Genomic DNA, 24,356 nt, shown 5'->3' with positions numbered 1-24,356 from the left:
CTGTCAGACAAAGTTTCAATTCCCACCTCCGGAAGAACTTTGAACATGTCACGAGGGAGGTGCTGGACATTGAGTCCGAGTGGACCATGTTCCGCACCTCTATTGTCGAGGCGGCAGATCGGAGCTGTGGCCGCAAGGTAGTTGGTGCCTGTCGGGGCGGCAATCCTAAAACCCCTTGGTGGACACCAGCGGTGAGGGATGCCGTCAAGCTGAAGAAGGAGTCCTATTGGGTCCTTTTGGCTCATAGGACTCCGGAGGCAGTGGACAGGTACCGACAGGCCAAGCGGTGTGCAGCTTCAGCGGTCGCGGAGTCAAAAACTCGGACATGGGAAGAGTTCGGGGAAGCCATGGAAAACGACTTCCGGACGGCTTCGAAGCGATTCTGGACCACCGTCCGCCGCCTCAGGAAGGGGAAGCAGTGCACTATCAACACCGTGTATGGTGCGGATGGTGTTCTGCTGACTTCGACTGCGGATGTTGTGGATAGGTGGAAGGAATACTTCGAAGACCTCCTCAATCCCACCAACACGTCTTCCTATGAGGAAGCAGTGCCTGGGGAATCTGTGGTGGTCTCTCCTATTTCTGGGGCTGAGGTCGCTGAGGTAGTTAAAAAGCTCCTCGGTGGCAAGGCCCCAGGGGTGGACGAGATCCGCCCGGAGTTCCTTAAGGCTCTGGATGCTGTGGGGCTGTCTTGGTTGACAAGACTTTGCAGCATCGCGTGGACATCGGGGGCGGTACCTCTGTATTGGCAGACCGGGGTGGTGGTTCCTCTCTTTAAGAAGGGGGACCGGAGGGTGTGTTCCAACTATCGTGGGATCACACTCCTCAGCCTTCCCGGTAAGGTTTATTCAGGTGTACTGGAGAGGAGGCTACGTCGGATAGTCGAACCTCGGATTCAGGAGGAACAGTGTGGTTTTCGTCCTGGTCGTGGAACTGTGGACCAGCTCTATACTCTCGGCAGGGTTCTTGAGGGTGCATGGGAGTTTGCCCAACCAGTCTACATGTGCTTTGTGGACTTGGAGAAGGCATTCGACCGTGTCCCTCGGAAAGTCCTGTGGGGAGTGCTCAGAGAGTATGGGGTATCGGACTGTCTTATTGTGGCGGTCCGTTCCCTGTACGATCAGTGCCAGAGCTTGGTCCGCATTGCCGGCAGTAAGTCGAACACATTTCCAGTGAGGGTTGGACTCCGCCAAGGCTGTCCTTTGTCACCGATTCTGTTCATAACTTTTATGGACAGAATTTCTAGGCGCAGTCAAGGCGTTGAGGGGTTCCGGTTTGGTAACCGCAGGATTAGGTCACTGCTTTTTGCAGATGATGTGGTCCTGATGGCTTCATCTGACCGGGATCTTCAGCTCTCGCTGGATCGTTTCGCAGCCGAGTGTGAAGCGACCGGAATGAGAATCAGCACCTCCAAGTCCGTGTCCATGGTTCTCGCCCGGAAAAGGGTGGAGTGCCATCTCCGGGTTGGGGAGGAGACCCTGCCCCAAGTGGAGGAGTTCAAGTACCTAGGAGTCTTGTTCACGAGTGAGGGAAGAGTGGATCGTGAGATCGACAGGCGGATCGGTGCGGCGTCTTCAGTAATGCGGACGTTGTACCGGTCCGTTGTGGTGAAGAAGGAGCTGAGCCGGAAGGTAAAGCTCTCAATTTACCGGTCGATCTACGTTCCCATCCTCACCTATGGTCATGAGCTTTGGGTCATGACCGAAAGGATAAGATCACGGGTACAAGCGGCCGAAATGAGTTTCCTCCGCCGTGTGGCGGGGCTCTCCCTTAGAGATAGGGTGAGAAGCTCTGCCATCCGGGAGGGACTCAAAGTAAAGCCGCTGCTCCTTCACATCGAGAGGAGCCAGATGAGGTGGTTCGGGCATCTGGTCAGGATGCCACCCGAACGCCTCCCTAGGGAGGTGTTTAGGGCACGTCCAACCGGTAGGAGGCCACGGGGAAGACCCAGGACACGTTGGGAAGACTATGTCTCCCGGCTGGCCTGGGAACGCCTCGGGATCCCCCGGGAAGAGCTAGACGAAGTGGCTGGGGAGAGGGAAGTCTGGGTTTCCCTGCTTAGGCTGTTGCCCCCGCGACCCGACCTCGGATAAGCGGAAGATGATGGATGGATGGATGGATGGATGGTCAGCATTGCCAGAACACACAAACACAAACAGGTTGTCATTTGGAATGGGGACCAAGTTTTTGATCATGACTTGTGGGGACCACCCTTTCTACAGGTTGTTTTTTGTCCCCATACCATCAGAGGTCCCCTAAAGGTGACTGTGTAAACAGAGCTATGTCCCCATTAAGTAAGAATTGCCAGAACACACACACACACACACACACACACACACACACACACACACACACACACACACACACACACACTGGAATCCTTTCCCATGTCTTTCCTTTCTGCGTCCATGTGTGCCAGAGAGGAAGCATCAACACAGCAACTGGATCACAATATTCTCCTGACGACAAACGGGCCTGATGAAAGTATTTTTAGTCCTCTCACTTCAAATATGAGTCCCGACTTTGGACTTGACACAGCTTCATGTTGGCTTCGAGCAAGTGGAGATGGAGAACATCCGCATGCAGACTTTACATGCATGGTGGATATATATACAGTATATTAAAAAACGCACATTTTGCTCATGTAAAGAAAAAAAAGTCCATCCACAGCAGTTGAAAGTCGTTGAAAAAATACATAAAAACATTTACCAGCTTTCGTGTTCATTTTGTCCAATCAGAAGGCAGCAAATCAACCACACCTGACTTGTGTGCATCAATGAGTCAACCCAGCAGGCACAAGACATTCAAACAACGTTGACAACTTGTTGAATTAAGTCCTGACTTTGAGCAACTCAACGCAATTTTTGACGACGTTTAATCCATGTTGGGTTCTGACGTTGATTTGATCATTGAATTTTGGTCATTTTCTAACCAATATTCTTCAACACAAATACAACGTTGAAAAAACATGCTTTTTGACGACGTTTAGTCAATGCCAGATTGTGACGTTGATTTGACCATTGAAATTTGGTCATTTTCTAACCAACACAACACAAATACGACTTTGAAAAAACATGCTTTTTGACAACTTTTAATCAATGTTGGGCCCGGATGTTGATTTGACCATTGAAAATTGGTCATTCCCTAACCAATATTCTACAACACAAATACAACGTTGAAACAACATGCTTTTTGACTTTTTTTCAATGTCAAGTTGTGACATTGATTTGACTATTGAATTTTGGTCATTTTCAAACACAAATACAACGTTGAAAAATGGTAAATGGTAAATGGGTTATACTTGTATAGCGGTTTCTACCTTCAAGGTACTCAAAGAGCTATGACACTATTTCCACATTCACCCATACACACACACATTCACACACTGATGGCGGGAGCTGCCATGCAAGGCCCTAACCACGACCCATCAGGAGCAAGGGTCTTGCTCAAGGACACAACAGGCGTGACGAGGTTTGTAGAAGGTGGGGATTGAACCAGGAACCCTCAGGTTGCTGGCACGGCCACTCTCCCAACTGCGCCACGACGTCCCCGAAACATGTTGTCAAAAAACATGCTTTTTGACAACTTTTAAATAATGTTGGGTTCTGACGTTGATTTGACCATTGAAATTTGGTCATTCCCCAAACAATATTCTACGACACAAATACAACGTTGAAACAACATGCTTTTTTACTTTTATTCAATGTCAAGTTGTGACATTGATTTGACTATTGAATTTTGGTCATTTTCAAACACAAATACAACGTTGAAAAAACATGCTTTTTGACGACTTTTAAATAATGTTGGGTCTAACGTTGATTTGATCATTGAATTTTGGTCATTCCCCAACCAATATTCTACAACACAAATACAACGTTGGAACAAAATGCTTTTTGCCGACGTTTAGCCAAAGTCAGGTTGTGACGTTAATTTGACCATTGAATTTTGGTCACTTTTCAACACAAATACAACGTTGGAACAACAAGCTTTTTGACAACGTTTATTCAATGTCAGATTGTGACGTTGATTCGACCTTTGAATTTTCGTCATTTTCCACAACAAATACAGCGTTGAAACAACATGTTTTTTGCCGACTTTTAATCAATGTTGGGTTCTGACGTTGATTTGACCATTGAAATTTGGTCATTTTCTAACCAATATTCTACAACACAAATGCAACGTTGAAACAACATGCTTTTTGACGATGGTTATTCAATGTCATGTTGTGACGTTGATTCAACCATTGGTCATTTTCCAACACAAATACAACGTTGAAGCAACATGCTTTTTGCTGACTTTTAATCAATGTTGGGTTCTGACGTTAATTTGAAGATTGAAATTTGGTCATTTTCTAACCAAAATTCGACAACACAAACAACGTTGAAACAACATGCTTTTTGACAACGTTTATTCAATGTTGGGTTGTGAAGTTGATTCGACATCTGAATTTTCGTCATTTTCCAACACAAATACAACGTTGAAACTACATGCTTTTTGCCGACTTTTAGTCAATGTTGGGTTCTGACGTTGATTTGACCATTGAAATTTGGCCATTTTCTAACCAAAATGCTACAACACAAATACAACGTTAAAACAACATGCTTTTTGACAACGTCTATTCAATGTCAGATTGTGATGTTGATTCGACATTTGAATTTTCGGCATTTTCCACAACAAATACAGGGTTGAAACAACATGCTTTTTGCAGACTTTTAATCAATGTTGGGTTCTGACGTTGATTTGAAGATTGAAATTTAGTCATATTCTAACCAAAATTCAACAACACATACACAACGTTTAAACAACATGCTTTTTGACAATGTTTATTTAGTGTCGGATTCGGACATTGATTCGACCTTTGAATTTTCGTCATTTCCCACAACAAATACAACGTTGAAACAACATGCTTTTTGGACAACGTTTACTCAATGTCGGGTTGTGATGTTGATTTGACCTTGGAATTTTCATAATTTTCCAACACAAATACAATGTTGAAACTACATGCTTTTTCCACGACGTTTAGTCAATGTTAGGTTGGGACGTTAATTTTCCGAATGAATTTTCGTAATTTTCCAACATTAATACAGCGTTGAAACAACATGCTTTTGAGGACTTTTAATCAATGTTGGGTTCTGACGTTGATTTGACCATTGAATTTTGGTCATTTTCCAGCCAAAATTCGACAACACAAACAACGTTGAAACAACATGCTTTTTGACGTTTACTCAATGTTGGGTTGTGACGTTGATTCGACCTTTGAATTTTCCTAATTTTCCAAGACAAATACAATGTTGAAACTACATGCTTTTTCCACGACGTTTAGTCAATGTCAGGTTGTGACGTTAATTTTACGATTGAATTTTGGTGAATTTCCAACACAAACACATCGTTGAAACAACATGCTATTTGCCGACTTTTAGTCAATGTTGGGTTCTGACGTTGAACTGACTATTAAAATTTGGTCATTTTCTAACCAAAATGCTAAAACATAAATACGACGTTGAAACAACACGTTTTTTGACGATGGGTTATTCAATGTCATGTTATGACGTTGATTCGACCATTGAATTTTGGTCATTTTCTAACCAAAGTTCGACAACACAAACAACGTTGAAACAACATGCTTTTTGACAACGTTTATTCAATGTTGGGCTGTGACGTTGATTCGACCTTGGAATTTTCGTAATTTTCCAACACAAATACAACGTTGAAACTACATGCTTTTGCCGACTTTTAGTCATTGTTGGGTTCTGACGTTGATTTGACCATTGAAATTTGGTCATTTTCTAACCAAAATGCTACAACACAAATACAACGTTAAAACAACATGCGTTTTGACAACGTTTATTCAATGTCAGATTGTTATGTTGATTCGACCTTTGAATTTTCGTCATTTTCCACAACAAATACAGGGTTGAAACAACATGCTTTTTACCGACTTTTAAGATTGAAATTTAGTCATTTTCTAACCAATAGTCGACAACACAAATACAACGTTGAAACAACCTGCTTTTTGACGATGGTTATTCAATGTCATGTGGTGACGTTGATTCGACCATTGAATTTTGGTCATTTTCCAACACAAATACAACGTTGAAACAACATGCTTTTTGACAACGTTTACTCAATGTCGGGTTGTGACGTTGATTCGACCTTGGAATTTTCGTAGTTGTCCAACAGTAATACAGCGTTGAAACAACATGCTTTTGAGGACTTTTAATCAATGTTGGGTTCTGACGTTGATTTGACCATTGAATTTTGGTCATTTCCCAACCAATATTCTACAACACAAATACAACGTTGAAACAAAATGCTTTTTGACGACGTTTATTAAATGCCGCGCAGTGTGACGTTGATTCGACCTTTACATTCTCGTCATTTTCCAACATAATTACAGCGTTGAAACAACATGCTTTCTGACAACTTTTAATCAATGTTGGGTTCTGACAATAAATTTACCACTAAATGTTGGGCATTTCCCAAAACCAAAATTCCACCACCCAAATACAATGTTGGAAAAACATGCTTTTTGACGACATTTATTCATTGTCAGGTTTAGACGTTGATTTGACCATTGAAATTTGGTCATTTCCCAACCAATATTCTACAACACAAACACGTTGAAACAACATGCTTTTTGACGACTATTAATCAATGTTGGGTTCTGACGTTCATTTGACCATTGATTTGTGGTAATTTCCAAACCAAAATTGTACAACACAAATACAACGTTGAAACAACATGCTTTTTGACGACGTTCCTTCAATGTCAGGTTGTGACATTGATTTGCTCATTGAAAGTTGGTCATTTCCCAACAACGTGGATCCAACGTTGGACATCAACTTTGTCTCAATTTACAAATACGACTATTTTGCAACATCGTTTCAAAGTCAGTTTTAAAGGAGACATACTTTTAATCAACGTCGTATCAATATCTGGTGCTCGCTGGGAAATATATGAGGTCTAAATTATCTCAGAGACCAGCGCTCGGTCAAACACAGCATGAATGTCATTTTATATATATCTTTGTTTGCATACATTATGAACATAAAGACCGTATTATTTAATAAAACAAGTGTGTTTTTGTGATGGCTGTGTCATGCCAACAAACACACATTAACACAAGGTTCACCAGGTGGATTAAGTCCAAGGTCAGCGTCGGGCTGTGGCGGCTGTTGCCGGCCTGAGAACTTTCCATCCATGCCAATTTGTCCCTCCTGGTACCGGAGCGGGCAGCAGATATTTGGAAGAGGTTTATGTAATCGGCAGCAGTGTTTGATGTGGCCCCCAAAATAGCCAATCAGATAAAGCGGCTCACGGGGGACATTAGCGGAACATTACGCAGGCATTAAAGCCAGGTCAACAAATAGCTGCGGGGATGCGCTGGACACGCGCCGGCTTTGGTGTGACACCGTCGGGGTAAACGTTGCTACCTAAAAATGTTGTTGACGAGTTGCCACGTTGGGAGCAGCCAACAAGTCGGAGCAGCGCCTGTTCCCTCAACAACTATCAAAACTATATATATATTTCTTTGGACATGTGGCATATAGACATTTTTATTTATTTATTTAAGGGAAAAAAAAATGGAAAACAATAAAATGATGACTGGTCGTGGAACCATGTGCTATATGTGCCTTGTGGACTTGGAGAAGGCATTCGACCGTGTGGGGAGAGCTCAGAGAGTACGGGGTGTCGGACTGCCAGATTGTGGCAGTCCCCTCATTGTACGAGCTTTGTCCGTATTGCCGGCAGTAAGTCGGACCTGTTTCCAGTGAAGGTTGGACTCCGCCAAGGCTGCCCTTGGTCACCCATTCTGTTCCTAACTTTTATAGACAGCATTTTTAGGCGCGGTCAAGGCGTTGAGGGGATCCGGTTTGGTAGCTTGCAGGATTAGGTCACTGCTTTTTTTGCAGATGATGTGGTCCTGATGGCTTTAACTGGCCAGGATCTTAAGCTCTCAATGGATCGGTTCGCAGCCGAGTGTGTAGCGATTGGGATGAGAATCAGCAATAAACTTACTCATTCCGGCCGCTTGTACCCATGATCTTGTCCTTACGGTCATAACCCAAAGCTCATGACCATAGGTGAGGATGTGAACGTAGATGGACCAGTAAATTGAGAGCTTTCAGCTCCTTCTTCATTACAACGGATCGATACAGCGTCCGCATTACTGAAGACGCCGCACCAATCCGCCTGTCGATCTCACGATCCACTCTTCCCTCACTTGTGAACAAGACTCCTCCACTTGGGGCGAGATCTCCTTCCCAACCTGGAGATGGCACTCCAACCTTTCCCGGGTGAGAACCCTGGACTCGGACTTGGTGGTGCCGATTCTCATCCCAGTCGCTTCACACTCGGCTGTGAACCGATCCAGTGAGAGCTGGAGATCCTGCCCAGATGAAGCTATCAGGACCACACCATCTGCAAAAAAGCAGAGACCTAATCCTGCAGCCACCAAACCGGATCCCCCCAACGCCCTGACTGCGCCTAGAAATTCTGTCCATAAAAGTTATGAACAGAATCGGTGAAAAAGGGCAGCCTTGGCGGAGTCCAACCCTCACTGGAAACGTGTCCGACTTACTGCCGGAAATGCGGACTAGGCTCTAATACTGATCATACAGGGAGCGGACCGCCACAATCAGACAGTCTGATACCCCATACTCTCTGAGCACTCCCCACAGGACTTCCTGTTCTTACGATCCAATGCCTTCTCCAAGTCCACAAAGCACATTTAGATTGGTTGGGCAAACTCCCATGCACCCTGAAGGACCCTGCCGAGAGTATAGAGCTGGTCCACAGTTCCACGACCAGGACGAAAACCACACTGTTCCTCCTTAATCTGAGGTTCGACAATCCTGCGTAGCCTCCACTCCAGTACACCTGAATAGACTTTACCGGGAAGGCTGAGGAGTGTGATCCCACGATAGTTGGAACACACCCTCTGGTTCCCCTTCTTAAAGGGCAACATTATCACCAAACCTATGCAAGCGTCAATATATACCTTGATGTTGCAGAAAAAAGACCATGTATTTTTTTAACCGATTTCCAAACTCTAAATGAGTGAATTTTGGCAAAATATACGCCTTTCTGTTTATCGGTCTTTTAGCGATGACGTCAGAACGTGACGTCGCCGAGGTAATACACCCGCCATTTTCATTTTCAAAACAATACAAACACCGGGTCTCAGCTCTGTTATTTTCCGTTTTTTCGACTTTTTTGGAACCTTGGAGACATCATGCCTCGTCGGTGTGTTGTCGGAGGGTGTAACAACACTAACAGGGAGGGATTCAAGTTGCACCGCTGGCAAAAAAATCTTCCGCCAGACCCCCATTGAATTTGCCAGAGTGTCTGCCGGCGATGCTAAGACAGACATGGCACAGAGATGTATGGATAACCTGCAGATGCATATGCAACGATTAAGTCAACGAAATCACAAAGGTGAGTTTTGTTGGTGTTGTTGACTTATGTGCTAATCAGACATATTTGGTCACGGCATGACTGCCAGCTAATCGATGCTAACATGCTACTTACGCTAGCTGTATGTACATTTGAAACTAGATACCTACATTTAATGCGAAACAAACACTTACCAATCGACAGATTTAAGTTGCTCCATTGTCACTAGATGAGAAAGTCCTGATCGTTTGGTCTGCACATTTTACCGGCGATGCTAATAAGGCAGCCATGCTATGGGCCACTTTATTAGGTACACCCATGCAATGGCAGAATAGCGTCAATAGCTATTTGCTCAATAGCTTCAATTTCTTCTTCAATTTCGTTTTCGCTATCTGCCTCCATACTCTGACCATTTTCAATACATGCGTAATCTGTTGAATCGCTTAAACCGCTGAAATCCGAGTCTGAATCCGAGCTAATGTCGCTATATCTTGCTGTGGTAACCGCCATGTTGTTTGTATTGGCAGCCCTGTATGACGTCACAGGGAAATGGACGGGTGGATATAGCGATGGTGAAAATCAGGCACTTCAAAGCTTTTTTTAGGGATATTCCGGGAGGTGTAACATTTTGAAAAAAACTTCGAAAAATAAAACAAGCCACTGGGAACTGATTTTTATTGTTTTTAACCCTTTTGAAATTATGATAATGTTCCCCTTTAAAGAGAGGAACCACCACCCAGGTCTGCCAATCTAGAGGCACCGCCCCCGATGTTTACGCGATGCTGCAGAGTGTTGTCAACCAAGACAGCCCCACAGCATCCAGAGCCTTAAGGAACTTCGGGCGGATCTAATCTACCACCGGGGCATTGCCACTTTTTAACTACCTCAGCAACCTCAGCCCCAAAAATAGGAGAGCCCACCACAGATCCTCCAGGCACCACTTCCTCATAGGAAGACGTGTTGGTGGGATTGAGAAGCTCTTCGAAGTATTCCCTCCACCGATCCACAACATCCGCAGTCAAAGTCTGACTCCTATAATGCGCCTTATAATGCGCCCTATAATCCGGTGCGCCTTATATATGAAAAAATATATTTTTTAAAAATAGACCATTCATCGGCGGTGCGCCTTATAATCCGGTGCACCCTATCGTCCAGAAAATACAGTATGTGCCTAGTTTGCTTTATCTTTGCAAAGACTTTCAAAAATAATTCTTACTATAGTTATTCAAGTCATCAAGTTTTGAGCAAATTATTGGATTGCAGTTGCGTAAAACATAACACAAAACGTTCCTGTTAGACATTTGACGACAAAATTGTATCCATTTTATTCATGCGAGCAAGAAAGAAACCTGCGATTAATCCCGATTAGTCCCGGTTCAAGCGCGCGATTAGTGTTATTAAAACAATGGATCACTCCACAGCCCGAGTATTTGCTGGAATAAAACAAGTCGCTCCGTCTGCGCCTGCAGGGCTCGGAACTCGCAGGGGGACGTGAAAAACCTTATTTTGAGAACGTGTTTGACTTGGGACGCCTGCTCAGAGGAGCGGCTGTAATTTAGTGAACATTTTGAAATGCCACAGCAGCCCCCGCAGAGGCAAAAATACAAACTCTCGCGGCGCTGCAACATGCAATAAACCTGGAACGTAGAATTTAAAGCCTTTACCCCCCAAGATTAGTAGAACCAAGCCTCTACTTGGTGGCGAGGCGAGACATTAACTGCTGACTCGCTAAAGTATCTAAAGTGGACTTTTTTTAATTTGCACCTGACTTTCCATGTGATGTACATACACTACTGTACTTTCATCCTTTGCTGTGCAGAGTGCCATGACAAACTCTTAAAAGTCACGCCAAGCTAGTATTCATGCAACATATGCCCTATTTTATGTTTTTTTTTTTTTTTAAAGCGCACAGGTATGTAACAGCTAGCTTAAGCAGCTAGGTCGTCCATGACAATGACTTCTGTTTTGTTTGATCAGCCGTTTTACTGCCTGGTTGCAGACACTGTTTGGAAACAATCAAGGTATGTAAATAAACATTTACAAAATATTTCTGTGTAAATAAACTCTTTTTTGGAAACAATTAAGGTATGTAAATAAACATTTACACAATATTTCTGTGTAAATAACTCATTTTTGTAAGGTATGTAAATAAACATTTTCAAAATATTTCTGTGTAAATAACTCATTTTTGGAACCATTGAGGTATGTAAATACATATTTACAAAAAATGTTTGTGTAAATAACTCATTTGTGGAAACAATTAAGGTATGTAAAATATTAAAAATGTATATTTCTGTGTAAATAACTCATTTTTGGAGGGTATGTAAATAAATATTTACAAAATATTTCTAGGTAAATAATATTTGGGAACAACTGAGGTATGTAAATAAATATTTACAAAATATTTTTTGTGTAAATAACACATTTTTGAAAACAATTTAAGTATGTAAAATATTAAAAAAATATATTTTTGTGTAAATAACTCATTTTTAGAAACACTTAAGGTATGTAAAATATTTAAAAATATATATTTTTGTGTAAATAACTAATTTTTAGAAACAACTAAGGTATGTAAATAAACATTTACAAAATTAGTTCTGTGTAAATAACTCATTTTTGGAAACAATTAAGGTATGTACAATATTTTTTTTACTAAATATTTCTCTGTAAATAACTCAATTTTGGGAACAATTGAGGTATGTCAAATTATTTCTTACAAAATATTTATGTGTAAATAACTTATTTTTTGGAAACATTGAGGTATGTAAATACATAATTACAAAATATTCTTGTGCAAATAACTCATATTTGAAAACAATTACGGTATGTAAAATATTTTAAAAAAATGTTTGGTGTGTGAATAACTAATTTTTAAAAACAATGAAGGTATTTAAATAAATATTTACAAAATTATTGCTGTGTGAATAACAGATTTTTTGGAAACAGTGAAGGTATTTGAATAAATATTTACAAAATTATTGCTGTGTAAATAACACATTTTTTGGAAACAATTAAGGTATTTAAATAAATATTTACACAATATTTATGTGTAAATAACCCATTTTTGGAAAAAATTTGGGTATGTAAAATATGAAAAAAATATTTCTGTGTAAATAATTTTTGGGAAAAAATTGAGGTATGTAAATGAATATTTAAAAAATATTTATTTGTGCAAATAATTCATATTTAGAAACAATTAAGGTATGGAAATAAACATTTACCAAATCATCCATCCATCCATTTTCTACCGCTTATTCCCTTTCGGGGTCGCGGGGGGCGCTGGCGCCTACCTCAGCTACAATCGGGCGGAAGGCGGGGTACACCCTGGACAAGTCGCCACCTCATCGCAGGGCCATTTACCAACTCATTGATGTGTAAATATCTGAATTTTGGAAACAACTAGGGTATGTAAATAAATATTTACAAAATATTTCTGTGTAAATAACTCATTTTTGAAAACACTTTAGGTATGTAAAGACATATTTACTAAATATTTATTTGTAAATAAGTCAGTTTCAGAAACAATCAATGTATGTAAATAATCATTTACAAAATTAATCATGTGTAAATAACTAATTTTTTTGAAACAATTAAGGTATGTAAAATATTTTTGAGTAAATATTTCTGTGTAAATAACTCATTTTTGGAAACAATTAAGGTATGTCAAATCATTTCTTACAAAATATTTATGTGTAAACAACTTATTTTTTGGAACCATTGAGGTATGTAAATACATATTAACAAAATATTTTTGTGCAAATAACTCATTTTTGAAAACAATTACAGTATGTAAAATATTTAAAAAAATGTTGGGGTGTAAACAACTAATTTTTAAAAACAATTAAAACAATATTTATGTGTAAATAACTATTTTGGGGGAAAAAATACTGTATGTAAAATATGAAAAAAAAAATTTCTGTGTAAATAACACATTTTTGGAAACAATTAATGCATGTAAATAAATATTTAAAACATACTTCTGTGTTTATAAAATTGTGCGGCTAATTATGTATTTTTCTTCGCTGACGGCCAACATGCAAATAGCAATGCAAACACAGATCAGCAGGTACCAGGAGGTAAGAAAAGTTGCTTTTGCAGAATGCTGCGAAACAAAACGCCAGATGATATGTCTTACCTTATACCCACACCATAATAATAATCCTATGTTGAAGCACATCAAGCGGTGTGGCTTCATAGCTTACCAAAGTCGTACTAACTTATTTTAGTAGATTTTTGAGCGCCGTGTGTAATGTTCTATATTTTTAATGGAACATATAAAATGTTGCTGTTGTTTACTTGAGTCATATTGCCATCACATTGCAGTCTACACGTATCTCTTATGTTTGACTGCCATCTACTGGTCACACTTATCATTACACCATGTACCGGGGACGGTGTGGCGCGGTTGGAAAAGTTGGCGTGCCAGCAACTTTGATGGTATCTGGTAAATCCCCACCTTCTACCCACCTCGTCACGTCCGTTGTGTCCTTGAGCAAGACACTTCACCCTTGCTCCTGATGGGTTGTGGTTAGCGCCATCACTTTTTGAATGTGTGTGTGAATGGGTGAATGTGGAAATAGTGTCAAAGCGCTTTCAGTACCTTGAAGGTAGAAAAGCGCTATACAAGTTTAACCCATTTACCATGTACCACATAAAATTCGGTAAGCAAAACCAGAATTATTCCGTACATTAGAAGCATTATAAGGCGCACTGTCGAGTTTTGGGAAAAGAAAAAGATTTTAAGTGCGCCTTATAGTCCGGAAAATACAGTGTTTGCAGTATGGCCGTGTATAAATGATCCGCACCGTTTTATAAGCCGCAGGGTTCAAAGCATAGAAAAAAAGAAGCGACTTATAGTCGAGAACATTTACGGTAATTCCTTGGCTTCACCAAGTATTCGACTTTTAAGCTTCCAGGCAGAAATGACCAGGGTGTACTTTGTACATGTGTGGGTCCCCACTGACATGCCTTGAAAGTACAGTACCCCACACATGCAACGTTCATGGGTCAAATGGTTTCCCCGTCACCTCTGTAAGGACCATAAACCTCAACCTTGTACCACACACACAGTCAGGGGGTTTCTGGGTCAAACACTCAGGCCACAGCCCAGGAGGACGCTGCCAAGGAAGGAAAACCTGCTCGGCAATGTGTGTTTTGTTTTGTTCCAAACAATCTTCCTCCGTATTCCTTGGTCTGGAGTGGTCCTGCTCCTCGGATGCTACCTGTCACGGTCCTGATCGACTGAAATCCAACGTGGGATCAGTTACCTCAGTCCTGCTGAGACCAGGTGACATACATGGAGTGACAACAACACACAGGTACTGGTTGCTAGTGGATGAAAAGTAGCATCATGATAAGGAGGAGGGCGCCGAATCCCATACTTTTTTAGATAAACTGTGATGTGTAACTTTGGCTCCTCTCTGAGCTGCCACCTTATGGTGGTAGAGGGGTTTGCGTGTCCCAATGATCCTAAGAGCTATGTTGTCCGGGAGCTTCCGTGCCCCCAGGTAAGGTCTCCCAAGACAAACAGGTCCCAGGTGAGGGATCAGTCAAGAGCAGCTCGAAGACCTCTATGGAAATGCAACAACTGGGACTCCGAGCTAGTGTGCGAGGTGGAGAAGTTCCGGCTGCCCGAATGCCTGAGGTGTTTAGGGCACGTCCGACCGGTAGGAGGCCACGGGGAAGACCCAGGACACGTTGGGTAGACTATGTCTCTCGGCTGGCCTGGGAACGCCTCGGGATCCCCCGGGAAGAGCTGCACGGAGTGGCTGGGGAGAGAAAAGTCTGGGTTTCCCTGCTTAGGCTGCTGCCCCCGTGACCCGACCTCGGATAAGTGGACGGAGATGGATGGATGGGTAACTTTGGTAAACTCACGGACTGACTGGCGCTCGCTTGCTTAAATGCTAAAATGAAAACAAGAAACATTAATATCTTTCCCCTCAAATAAATAACATACTTCAATATAACCCTATCTACTGTAAATTCCTACTATAAGCCACTGCTTTTTTCCCCTACGCTTTAAACCCTGCGACTTATAAAACAGTGAGGCCGATTTAGGGATTTTTCTTCACAAATACTTTTCACTAAACACATGCAAAGACAATTAATTGGTGTGTCATTGTTAGTGCCATCTTTTGGATGAGTTTGCCCACACTTGATGACAGTGAATCTCTGCTGTTTAAAGCTTTGAACCGGACGTAAAAGTGCCGTTCCGTCTTCTATTTGTCCATAGCGTTTCTACTCGTGTGGATTCTTTACTCATAATGTTAAGCAATGTTTTAATGTTTTTATAACATAACTAAAACAATTCTAACATACTAAACCATCCCACGTGTAAAATATCTAGCGGATGTAGCAACTAGCAACCGCTATATAAATAAACAATCTATTAGCAGTTCGCAACCCCTACAAACCCTACAATTTAAAATGCTATTAAAATTTAGCAGACATTATAAATATACATGCTATCAGCAACTCCTAAATGGATAAACATGCTGCAAGCAATCAGCAACTACTAAATGAATAAACATGGTATTGGCAATCAGCAACAGCCAACCACTATATGAATAAACATGATATTAGTAATCAGCAACCACTATATAAATAAACATGATATTAGTAATCAACAACCACTGTATGAATAAACATGAGAACCATTTCAAACCGTATTAATTAATATGCTATTAGCAATTGGCAGACATTAAAAATACACATGCTATTAGCAATTAGCAAATATTATATGAATGAACATGATACTAGCAATTAGCAACCCCGATGAATAAACGTGCTAATAGCAATTAGCAAATACTTTATGAATAAACATGCTGCAAGCAATCAGCAACCACCATATTAATAAACATGATATTTGTAATCAGCAACCACTATATGAATAAACATGATATTAGTAATCAGCAACCACTATATGAATAAACATGATATTAGTAATCAGCAACCACTATAAAAATAAACATGATATTAGTAATCAGCACCCCCTATATGAATAAACATATTAATAATCAGCCACCACTATATGAATAAACATGATATTAGTAATCAGCACCCCCTATATGAATGAACATATTAATAATCAGCAACCACTATATGAATAAACATGATATTAGTAATCAAAAACCACTATATGAATAAACATGATATTAGTAATCAACAACCACTATATGAATAAACATATTAGTAATCAGCAACCACTATATGAATAAACATATCAGTAATTAGCAACCACTATATGAATAAACATGTTATTAGTAATCAAAAAGACTATATGAATAAACATGACATTAGTAATCAACAACCACTATATGAATAAACATATTAGTAATCAGCAACCACTATATGAATAAACATGATATCAGTAATCAGCAACCACTATATGAATAAACATGATATAAGTAATCAGCAACCACTATATGAATAAACATGATATCAGTAATCAGCAACCACTATATGAATAAACATGATATTAGTAATCAAAAACCACTATATGAATAAACATGATGTTAGTAATCAACAACCACTATATGAATAAACATATTAGTAATCAGCAACCACTATATGAATAAACATATTAGTAATCAGCAACCACTATATGAATAAACACGATATTAGTAATCAGCAACCATTATATGAATAAACATGATATTAGTAATCAGCAACCACTATAAGAATAAACATGATATTAGTAATCAGCACCCCCTATATGAATAAACATATTAATAATCAGCCACCACTATATGAATAAACATGACATTAGTAATCAGCACCCCATATATGAATAAACATATTAATAATCAGCAACCACTATATGAATAAACATGATATTAGTAATCAAAAACCACTATATGAATAAACATGATATTAGTAATAAACAACCACTATATGAATAAACATATTAGTAATCAGCAACCACTATATGAATAAACATATCAGTAATCAGCAACCACTATATGAATAAACATGTTATTAGTAATCAAAAACCACCATATGAATAAACATGACATTAGTAATCAACAACCACTATATGAATAAACATATTAGTAATCAGCAACCACTATATGAATAAACATGATATCAGTAATCAGCAACTACTATATGAATAAACATGATATAAGTAATCAGTAAACACTATATGAATAAACATGATATCGGTAATCAGCAACCACTATATGAATAAACATGATATTAGTCATCGAAAACCACTATATGAATAAACATAATGTTAGTAATCAACAACCACTATATGAATAAACATATTAGTAATCAGCAACCACTACATGAATAAACATATTAGTAATCAGCAACCACTATATGAATAAACATGATATCAGTAATCAGCAACCATTATATGAATACACATATTAGTAATCAGCAACCACTATATGAATAAACATTATATCAGTAATCAGCAACCACTATATGAATAAACATGATATTAGTAATCAGCAACCACTATATGAATAAACATGATATCAGTAATCAGCAACCACTATATGAATAAACATGATATCAGTAATCAGCAACAACTATATGAATAAACATGATATTAAAAATCAGCAACCACTATATGAATAAACATATCAGCAACCACTATATGAATAAACATGATATAAAAATCAGCAACCAGTATATGAATAAACATATTAGTAATCAGCAACCATTATATGAATAAACATGTTATCAGTAATCAGCAACCCCTATATGATTAAACATGATATTAGTAATCAGCAACCACTATATGAATAAACATAATATTACCAACAAGCAACCAGTATATGAATAAACATGATATTAGTAATCAGCCACCACTATATGAATAAACATGATATTAGTAATCAGCAACCACTATATGAATAAACATATTAGTAATCAGCAACCGCCATATGAATAAACATGATATTAGTAATCAGCAACCAGTATATGAATAAACAAGATATTAGCAATCAACAACCACTATATGAATAAACATATTAGTAATCAGCAACCACTATATGAATAAACATGATATCAGTAATCAGCAACCACTATATGAATAAACATGATATAAGTAATCAGCAACCACTATATGAATAAACATGATATCAGTAATCAGCAACCACTATATGAATAAACATGATATTAGTCATCAAAAACCACTATATGAATAAACATGATGTTAGTAATCAACAACCACTATATGAATAAACATATTAGTAATGAGCAACCACTATATGAATAAACATATTAGTAATCAGCAACCACTATATGAATAAACATGATATCAGTAATCAGCAACCACTATATGAATAAACATATTAGTAATCAGCAACCACTATATGAATAAACATGATATCAGTAATCAGCAACCACTATATGAATAAACATGATATTAGTAATCAGCAACCACTATATGAATAAACATGATATCAGTAATCAGCAACAACTATATGAATAAACATGATATTAAAAATCAGCAACCACTATATGAATAAACATGATATCAGTAATCAGCAACCACTATATGAATAAACATGATATAAAAATCAGCAACCAGTATATGAATAAACATATTAGTAATCAGCAACCACTATATGAATAAACATGTTATCAGTAATCAGCAACCCCTATATGATTAAACATGATATTAGTAATCAGCAACCACTCTATGAATAAACATAATATTACCAACCAGCAACCAGTATATGAATAAACATGATATTAGTAATCAGCAACCACTATATGAATAAACATGATATTAGTAATCAGCAACCACTATATGAATAAACATGATATTAGTAATCAGCAACCGCTATATGAATAAACATGATATTAGTAATCAGCAACCAGTATATGAATAAACAAGATATTAGCAATCAGCAACCACTATATGAATAAACATGAAATTAGTAATCAGCAACCACTATATGAATAAACATAATATTAACAATCAGCAAACAGTATATGAATAAACATGATATTAGTAATCAGCAACCACTATATGAATAAACATGATATTAGTAATCAGCAACCACTATATCAGGGGTCGGCATGGGATTCTAGGTATTTGTTATGTTGTGTTTATGTTGTGTTACAGTGCGGATGTTTTCCCGAAATGTATTTGTTATTCTTGTTTGGTGTGGGTTCACAGTGTGGCGCACATTTGTACCAGTGTTAAATTTGTTTAAACTGGCACCCTCACTGTGACCCGTACGGCTGTTGAACAAGAATGCCTTGCAGAAGCCCCATACAACACGTGACCTGACTGGCAAGCTGTTTGTACAAGCTGTGGAGGGCACTAAAGACAGTGTCATGGTAGCCCGCCTTTATGTTTGTTGATTGGGTTTTACTCAGCAGACGTCCGAGTTAATAGTCACTCTGTAACCCGCGAGTCTCCCGGACAAGTCGGGAGGAATTGAATGCGTAATGCTAATAAGGGGCATCCATATAAAACTCACTGACCGCATTAACATCAAATCTTCATATTTAATTGCGGGCCGCGTGTCTGAGACCCCTGGTTTATACATAGCACAAAGCAAAAAAAAAGCTCTGTATACAGTGTTATTTCATCATAAATTTCAAGAGTCTTGTGGCTCCCGTTATTTTCTTTATTTTGTGAAACGGGTCAAAATGGCTCTTTGAGTGGTAAAGGTTGCCGACCCCTGCACTATATGGATAAACATGATATCAGTAATCAGCAACCAGTATATGAATTACCATGATATTAGTAATGAATGAGAATGAGAATCAGCACTCCAAGTCCGAGTCCAAGGTTCTCGCCCTGAAAAGGGTGGAATGCCATCTCCGGGTTGGGGGGGAGACCCTGCCCCAAGTGGTGGAGTTCAAGTGCCTAGGAGTCTTGTTCACGAGTGAGGGAAGAGTGGATCGTGAGATCGACAGGTGGATCGGTGCGGCGTCTTCAGTAATGCGGACGTTGTACCGATCCGTTGTGGTGAAGAAGGAGCTGAGCCGGGAGGCAAAGTTCTCAATTTACCGGTCGATCTACGTTCCCGTCCTCACCTATGGTCATGAGCGTTGGGTCATGACCGAAAGGATAAGATCACGGGTACAAGCGGCTGAAATGAGTTTCCTCCGCCGCGTGTCAGGGCTCTCCCTTAGAGATAGGGTGATAAGCTCTGTCATCCGGGAGGAACTCAAAGTAAATCCGCTGCTCCTCCATATCGAGAGGAGCCAGATGAGGTGGTTCGGGCATCTGGTCAGGATGCCACCCGAATGCCTGCCTAGGGAGGTGTTTAGGGCACATCCAACCGGTAGGAGGCCACGGGGAAGACCCAGGACACGTTGGGTAGACTATGTCTCTCGGCTGGCCTGGGAACGCCTTGGGATCCCCCGGGAAGGGCTGGACGAAGTGGCTGGGGAGAGGAAAGTCTGGGTTTCCCTGCTTAGGCTGCTGCCCCCGCGACCCGACCTCGGATAAGCGGAAGAAGATGGATGGATGGATATTAGTAATCAGCAACCAGTATATGAATAAACATGATATTAGTTAGCTTGGCACTCAGCATCAAGGGTTGGAATTGAGGGTTGAATCACCAAAAATGATTCTTGGGCACGGCCACCCTTGCTGCTCACTGCTCCCCTCACCTCCCAGGGGTTGATCAAAGGTGATGGGTCAAATGCAGAGAATACTTTCGCCACACCTAGTGTGTGTATGACAATCATTAGTACTTTAACTATAAAACTATTCAGATTCTGATTCTAAAGAGGTCCCAAGAAGGTAAGAAGTACACAAATGTGTGTGTAGGTGTTGTGATGGTCCCTATGATCCCAGGTGGGCTCAACTGAAGTGTGAGCAGGTAAGCAGTGAGGACTTTCATGTGTGTCTTCAGGAGAAGATAGCGGGGAACCAATCAGACGCCTTTTGAAGTCAATCAAAAGTCGTACGTACGCGCTTGCACCTTGGCGTGGGCGGGGCCTGGTGACTTTGAAGTCACCGACACGGAGATGAAGGTCTGCCGCGTCATTTGATGTCTGTATATGTGTTCATGTGGTAGTACTGTTTTAGGCATGCAAACGTGTGTGTGTGTGTGTGTGTGCGTGTGTGTGTGTGTGTGTGTGTGTGTGTGTGTGTGTGTGTGTGTGTGTGGCATATTAGCCCGGCGTGCCGGACAAAGAGCAGACGTGTGTGACAAGATGAGTTACGATGTTTCACGGTTTATGTCATCGGTGCGCTTTGAAGACGGAGGGCTGTCCGTCGTCGCCGCGGAGACCCAGGAGAGGGTGGCGGAGGGCGGAGGAAAAGGGGGAGGAGCTCCTACCTTTCTTGACTTTCTTGGAGGGCTGCTTCTTCCTGACGAACTGGGCGGCGTCCTGCAGCGGGTCTGCTTCTTCTCCGTCGCCGGCCAGCTGGGCGATGGACTCCACTCCGCCTGGTGGACAAAGGGGAGGGGATGATTCTCAGCGCGATTTAGATAGATCAGTTCAAGGCGGCGTTGGAGGAACCACCTTCGAGCAAAGCGGGACGCCATAGAACAGCCATATTCATCCAGGCGGCTTTATGGGCCACATTTCCTTTTATTCTGGTCTATTCATTTGGTTCTAAACTACAGGAGTGCGCTATGGTTTTCAAAGCTAGTCAAAGATCATCTATATCAGTGTTTCTTAACCCCCCAAAAATGATCTCTTTCTCAGGTAGCAGTGGTATTCAGTTGTAGTACACTTTCCCACCACTTGTGGCAGTAATTTAAAAAAAACCCAGAAGAAGTCTGGAGCTCAAGTCATGGAGAGGTTTCTTAAGCGCAAGAATTATGACTAAAGTGGTGACGTAACAAACCGATGGATAATGATCTCAGCGTCTTTAGTGGACAAAATGGAGCGAATTTCAGCGATATTACGGAGATGAAAGAAGGCCGTTTTAGTAACGCTTTTAATGTGTGACTCAAAGGAGAGAGTTGGGTCGAAGATAATACCCAGATTCTTTACCAAGTCAATTCGTTTAATTGTTTGGTTGTCAAACGTTAAAGTTGTATTATTAAATAGAGGTCGGTGTCTAGCAGGGCCGATAATGAACATTTCCGTTTTGTTGGCGTTGAGTTGCAAAAAGTTAGCGGACATCCATTGTTTAATTTCATTAAGACACGCCTCCAGCTGACTACAATCCGGCGTCTTGGTCAGCTTCAAGGGCATGTAGAGTTGGGTGTCATCAGCATAACAGTGAAAGCTAACACCGTATTTGCGTCTGATGTCACCTAGCGGCAGCATGTAGATGCTGAAGAGTGCAGGGCCAAGGACCGAACCCTGGGGAACTCCACACGTTACCTTAACGTAGTCCGAGGTCACATTGTTATGGGAGACGCACTGCATCCTATCAGTAAGGTAAGAGTTAAACCAAGACAGGGCTAAGTCTGTCATACCAATTCGTGTTTTGATACACTCTAATAAAATATTATGATCGACGGTATCGAAAGCAGCGTTAAGATCGAGGAGCAGCAATATAGATGACGCATCAGAATCCATCGTTAGCAATAGATCATTAGTTGTTTTTGCGAGGGCTGTCTCCGTAGAGTGATTTGCCCTGAAACCGGATTGAAGGGTTTCACATAGATTGTTAGACGTTAAGTGTTAATTTTTTTGAGGATTTTTGAAATAAAGGGAAGGTGAGACACCGGTCGGTAGTTTACCATGAGGTCAGGTTTGAGGTTAGGTGTTTTAAGGAGAGGATGAATAACTGCTTTTTTCTACATCAGTGTTTCTTAACCCCCCAAAAAAGATCTGTTTCTCAGGTAGCAGTGGTATTCAGTTGTAGTACACTTTCCCACCACTTGTGGCAGTAATATAAAAAAAACCCAAAAGAAGTCTGGAGCTCAAGTCATGGAGAAGTTTCTTAAGCGCGAGAATTATGACTAAAGTAGTGAAGCTTTATTTCCGCCTTAGAAGTCACTAGCTTTGGCCTTCGTTTTGCCCGTAGAGATAAACACACCCTGTTTCTGGTCCATGCACACGCACATTGATTTGACTTGGAGGGCCGGTATGATGTCGTTCGCAGGTCGGATTTGGCCCCCGGGGGGCCCCAGTTGAATACCCCTGCCTTTAAGTTACTAGCTTTGGCCTTAGTTTTGCTTGTAGTGACAAAGATCTCACCGTGTTTCTGATCCACGCACGTTGATTGAACTCGGGGACCGGTATGGTGTCGGTCGGATTTGGCTCCCGGGGGCCCACAGTATACCCCAGCCTTAGAAGTTACTAGCTTTGGCCTTCGTTTTGCTTGTAGAGACAAACAAAGATCTCACCCTGTTTCTGATCCACGCACATTGATTGAACTCGGGGGCCGGTTTGGTGTTGGTCAAATTTGGATCACTGGGACCTCAAGTTGAAAAACTCTGCTTTAGAAGTTACTAGCTTGGGCCTTTGTTTTGCTTGTAAAAATAAACACAAAGATCTCACCCTGCTTCTGATGGATGCACACAGACGTTGATTTAACTCGGGGGCCGGTAGGATGTCGTTCGTGGTACGGATTTTGCACCCAATTGAATAGCCCTGCCTTAGAAGTTACTAGCTTTGGCATTCGTTTTGCTGGTAGAGACAAACACAAAGATCTCACCCTGTTTCTGTTCTATGCACACGCACGTTGATTTGACTTGGAGGGCCGGTATGGTGTCATTCGTGGTATAGATTTGGCCCCCGGGGTTCCTCAGTTGAATATCCCTGCCTAAGAAGTTACTAGCTTTGGCCTTCATTTTGCTCGTAGAATCAAACACAAATATCTCACCCGATTTCTAATCTACGCACATTGATTGAACTCGGGGGCCGGTGTAGTGTCAGTCGTTTTTTTTCCCCCAGGGCCCCCCAGTTGACTAGCCCTGCCTTAGAAGTTACTGGCTTTGGTCTTCGTTTTTACTCGTAGAGATAAACACAGTGATCTCACCCTGTTTTTGATGGATGCACACGCACGTTGATTTAACTCAGGGGCCGGTATGGTGTCATTCGTGGTACGGACTTGTTCCCCGGGAGCCCCC

At 40.7% G+C, this 24,356-nt stretch overlaps 1 protein-coding gene across 2 annotated transcripts in view; it reads right to left on the bottom strand.

Annotated features, from left to right (window-relative positions):
• bbs9 (Bardet-Biedl syndrome 9) overlaps window positions 1-24,356 on the bottom strand; it is a 327,542-nt gene that overhangs the window by 77,169 nt on the left and 226,017 nt on the right. For both annotated transcript variants that reach the window (XM_061915390.1, XM_061915391.1), the window contains one exon: window positions 21,660-21,770. In XM_061915390.1, the coding sequence (XP_061771374.1) occupies window positions 21,660-21,770 (111 nt within the window). The remainder of the gene's footprint in view (window positions 1-21,659; window positions 21,771-24,356) is intronic.

Source organism: Nerophis ophidion, linkage group LG11 (genome assembly GCF_033978795.1).
Source record: "Nerophis ophidion isolate RoL-2023_Sa linkage group LG11, RoL_Noph_v1.0, whole genome shotgun sequence".
Lineage (NCBI taxonomy): Eukaryota > Metazoa > Chordata > Actinopteri > Syngnathiformes > Syngnathidae > Nerophis > Nerophis ophidion.
Note: the sequence above shows the minus strand (reverse complement) of the source record. Positions and strands in the feature narration are given on the sequence as shown.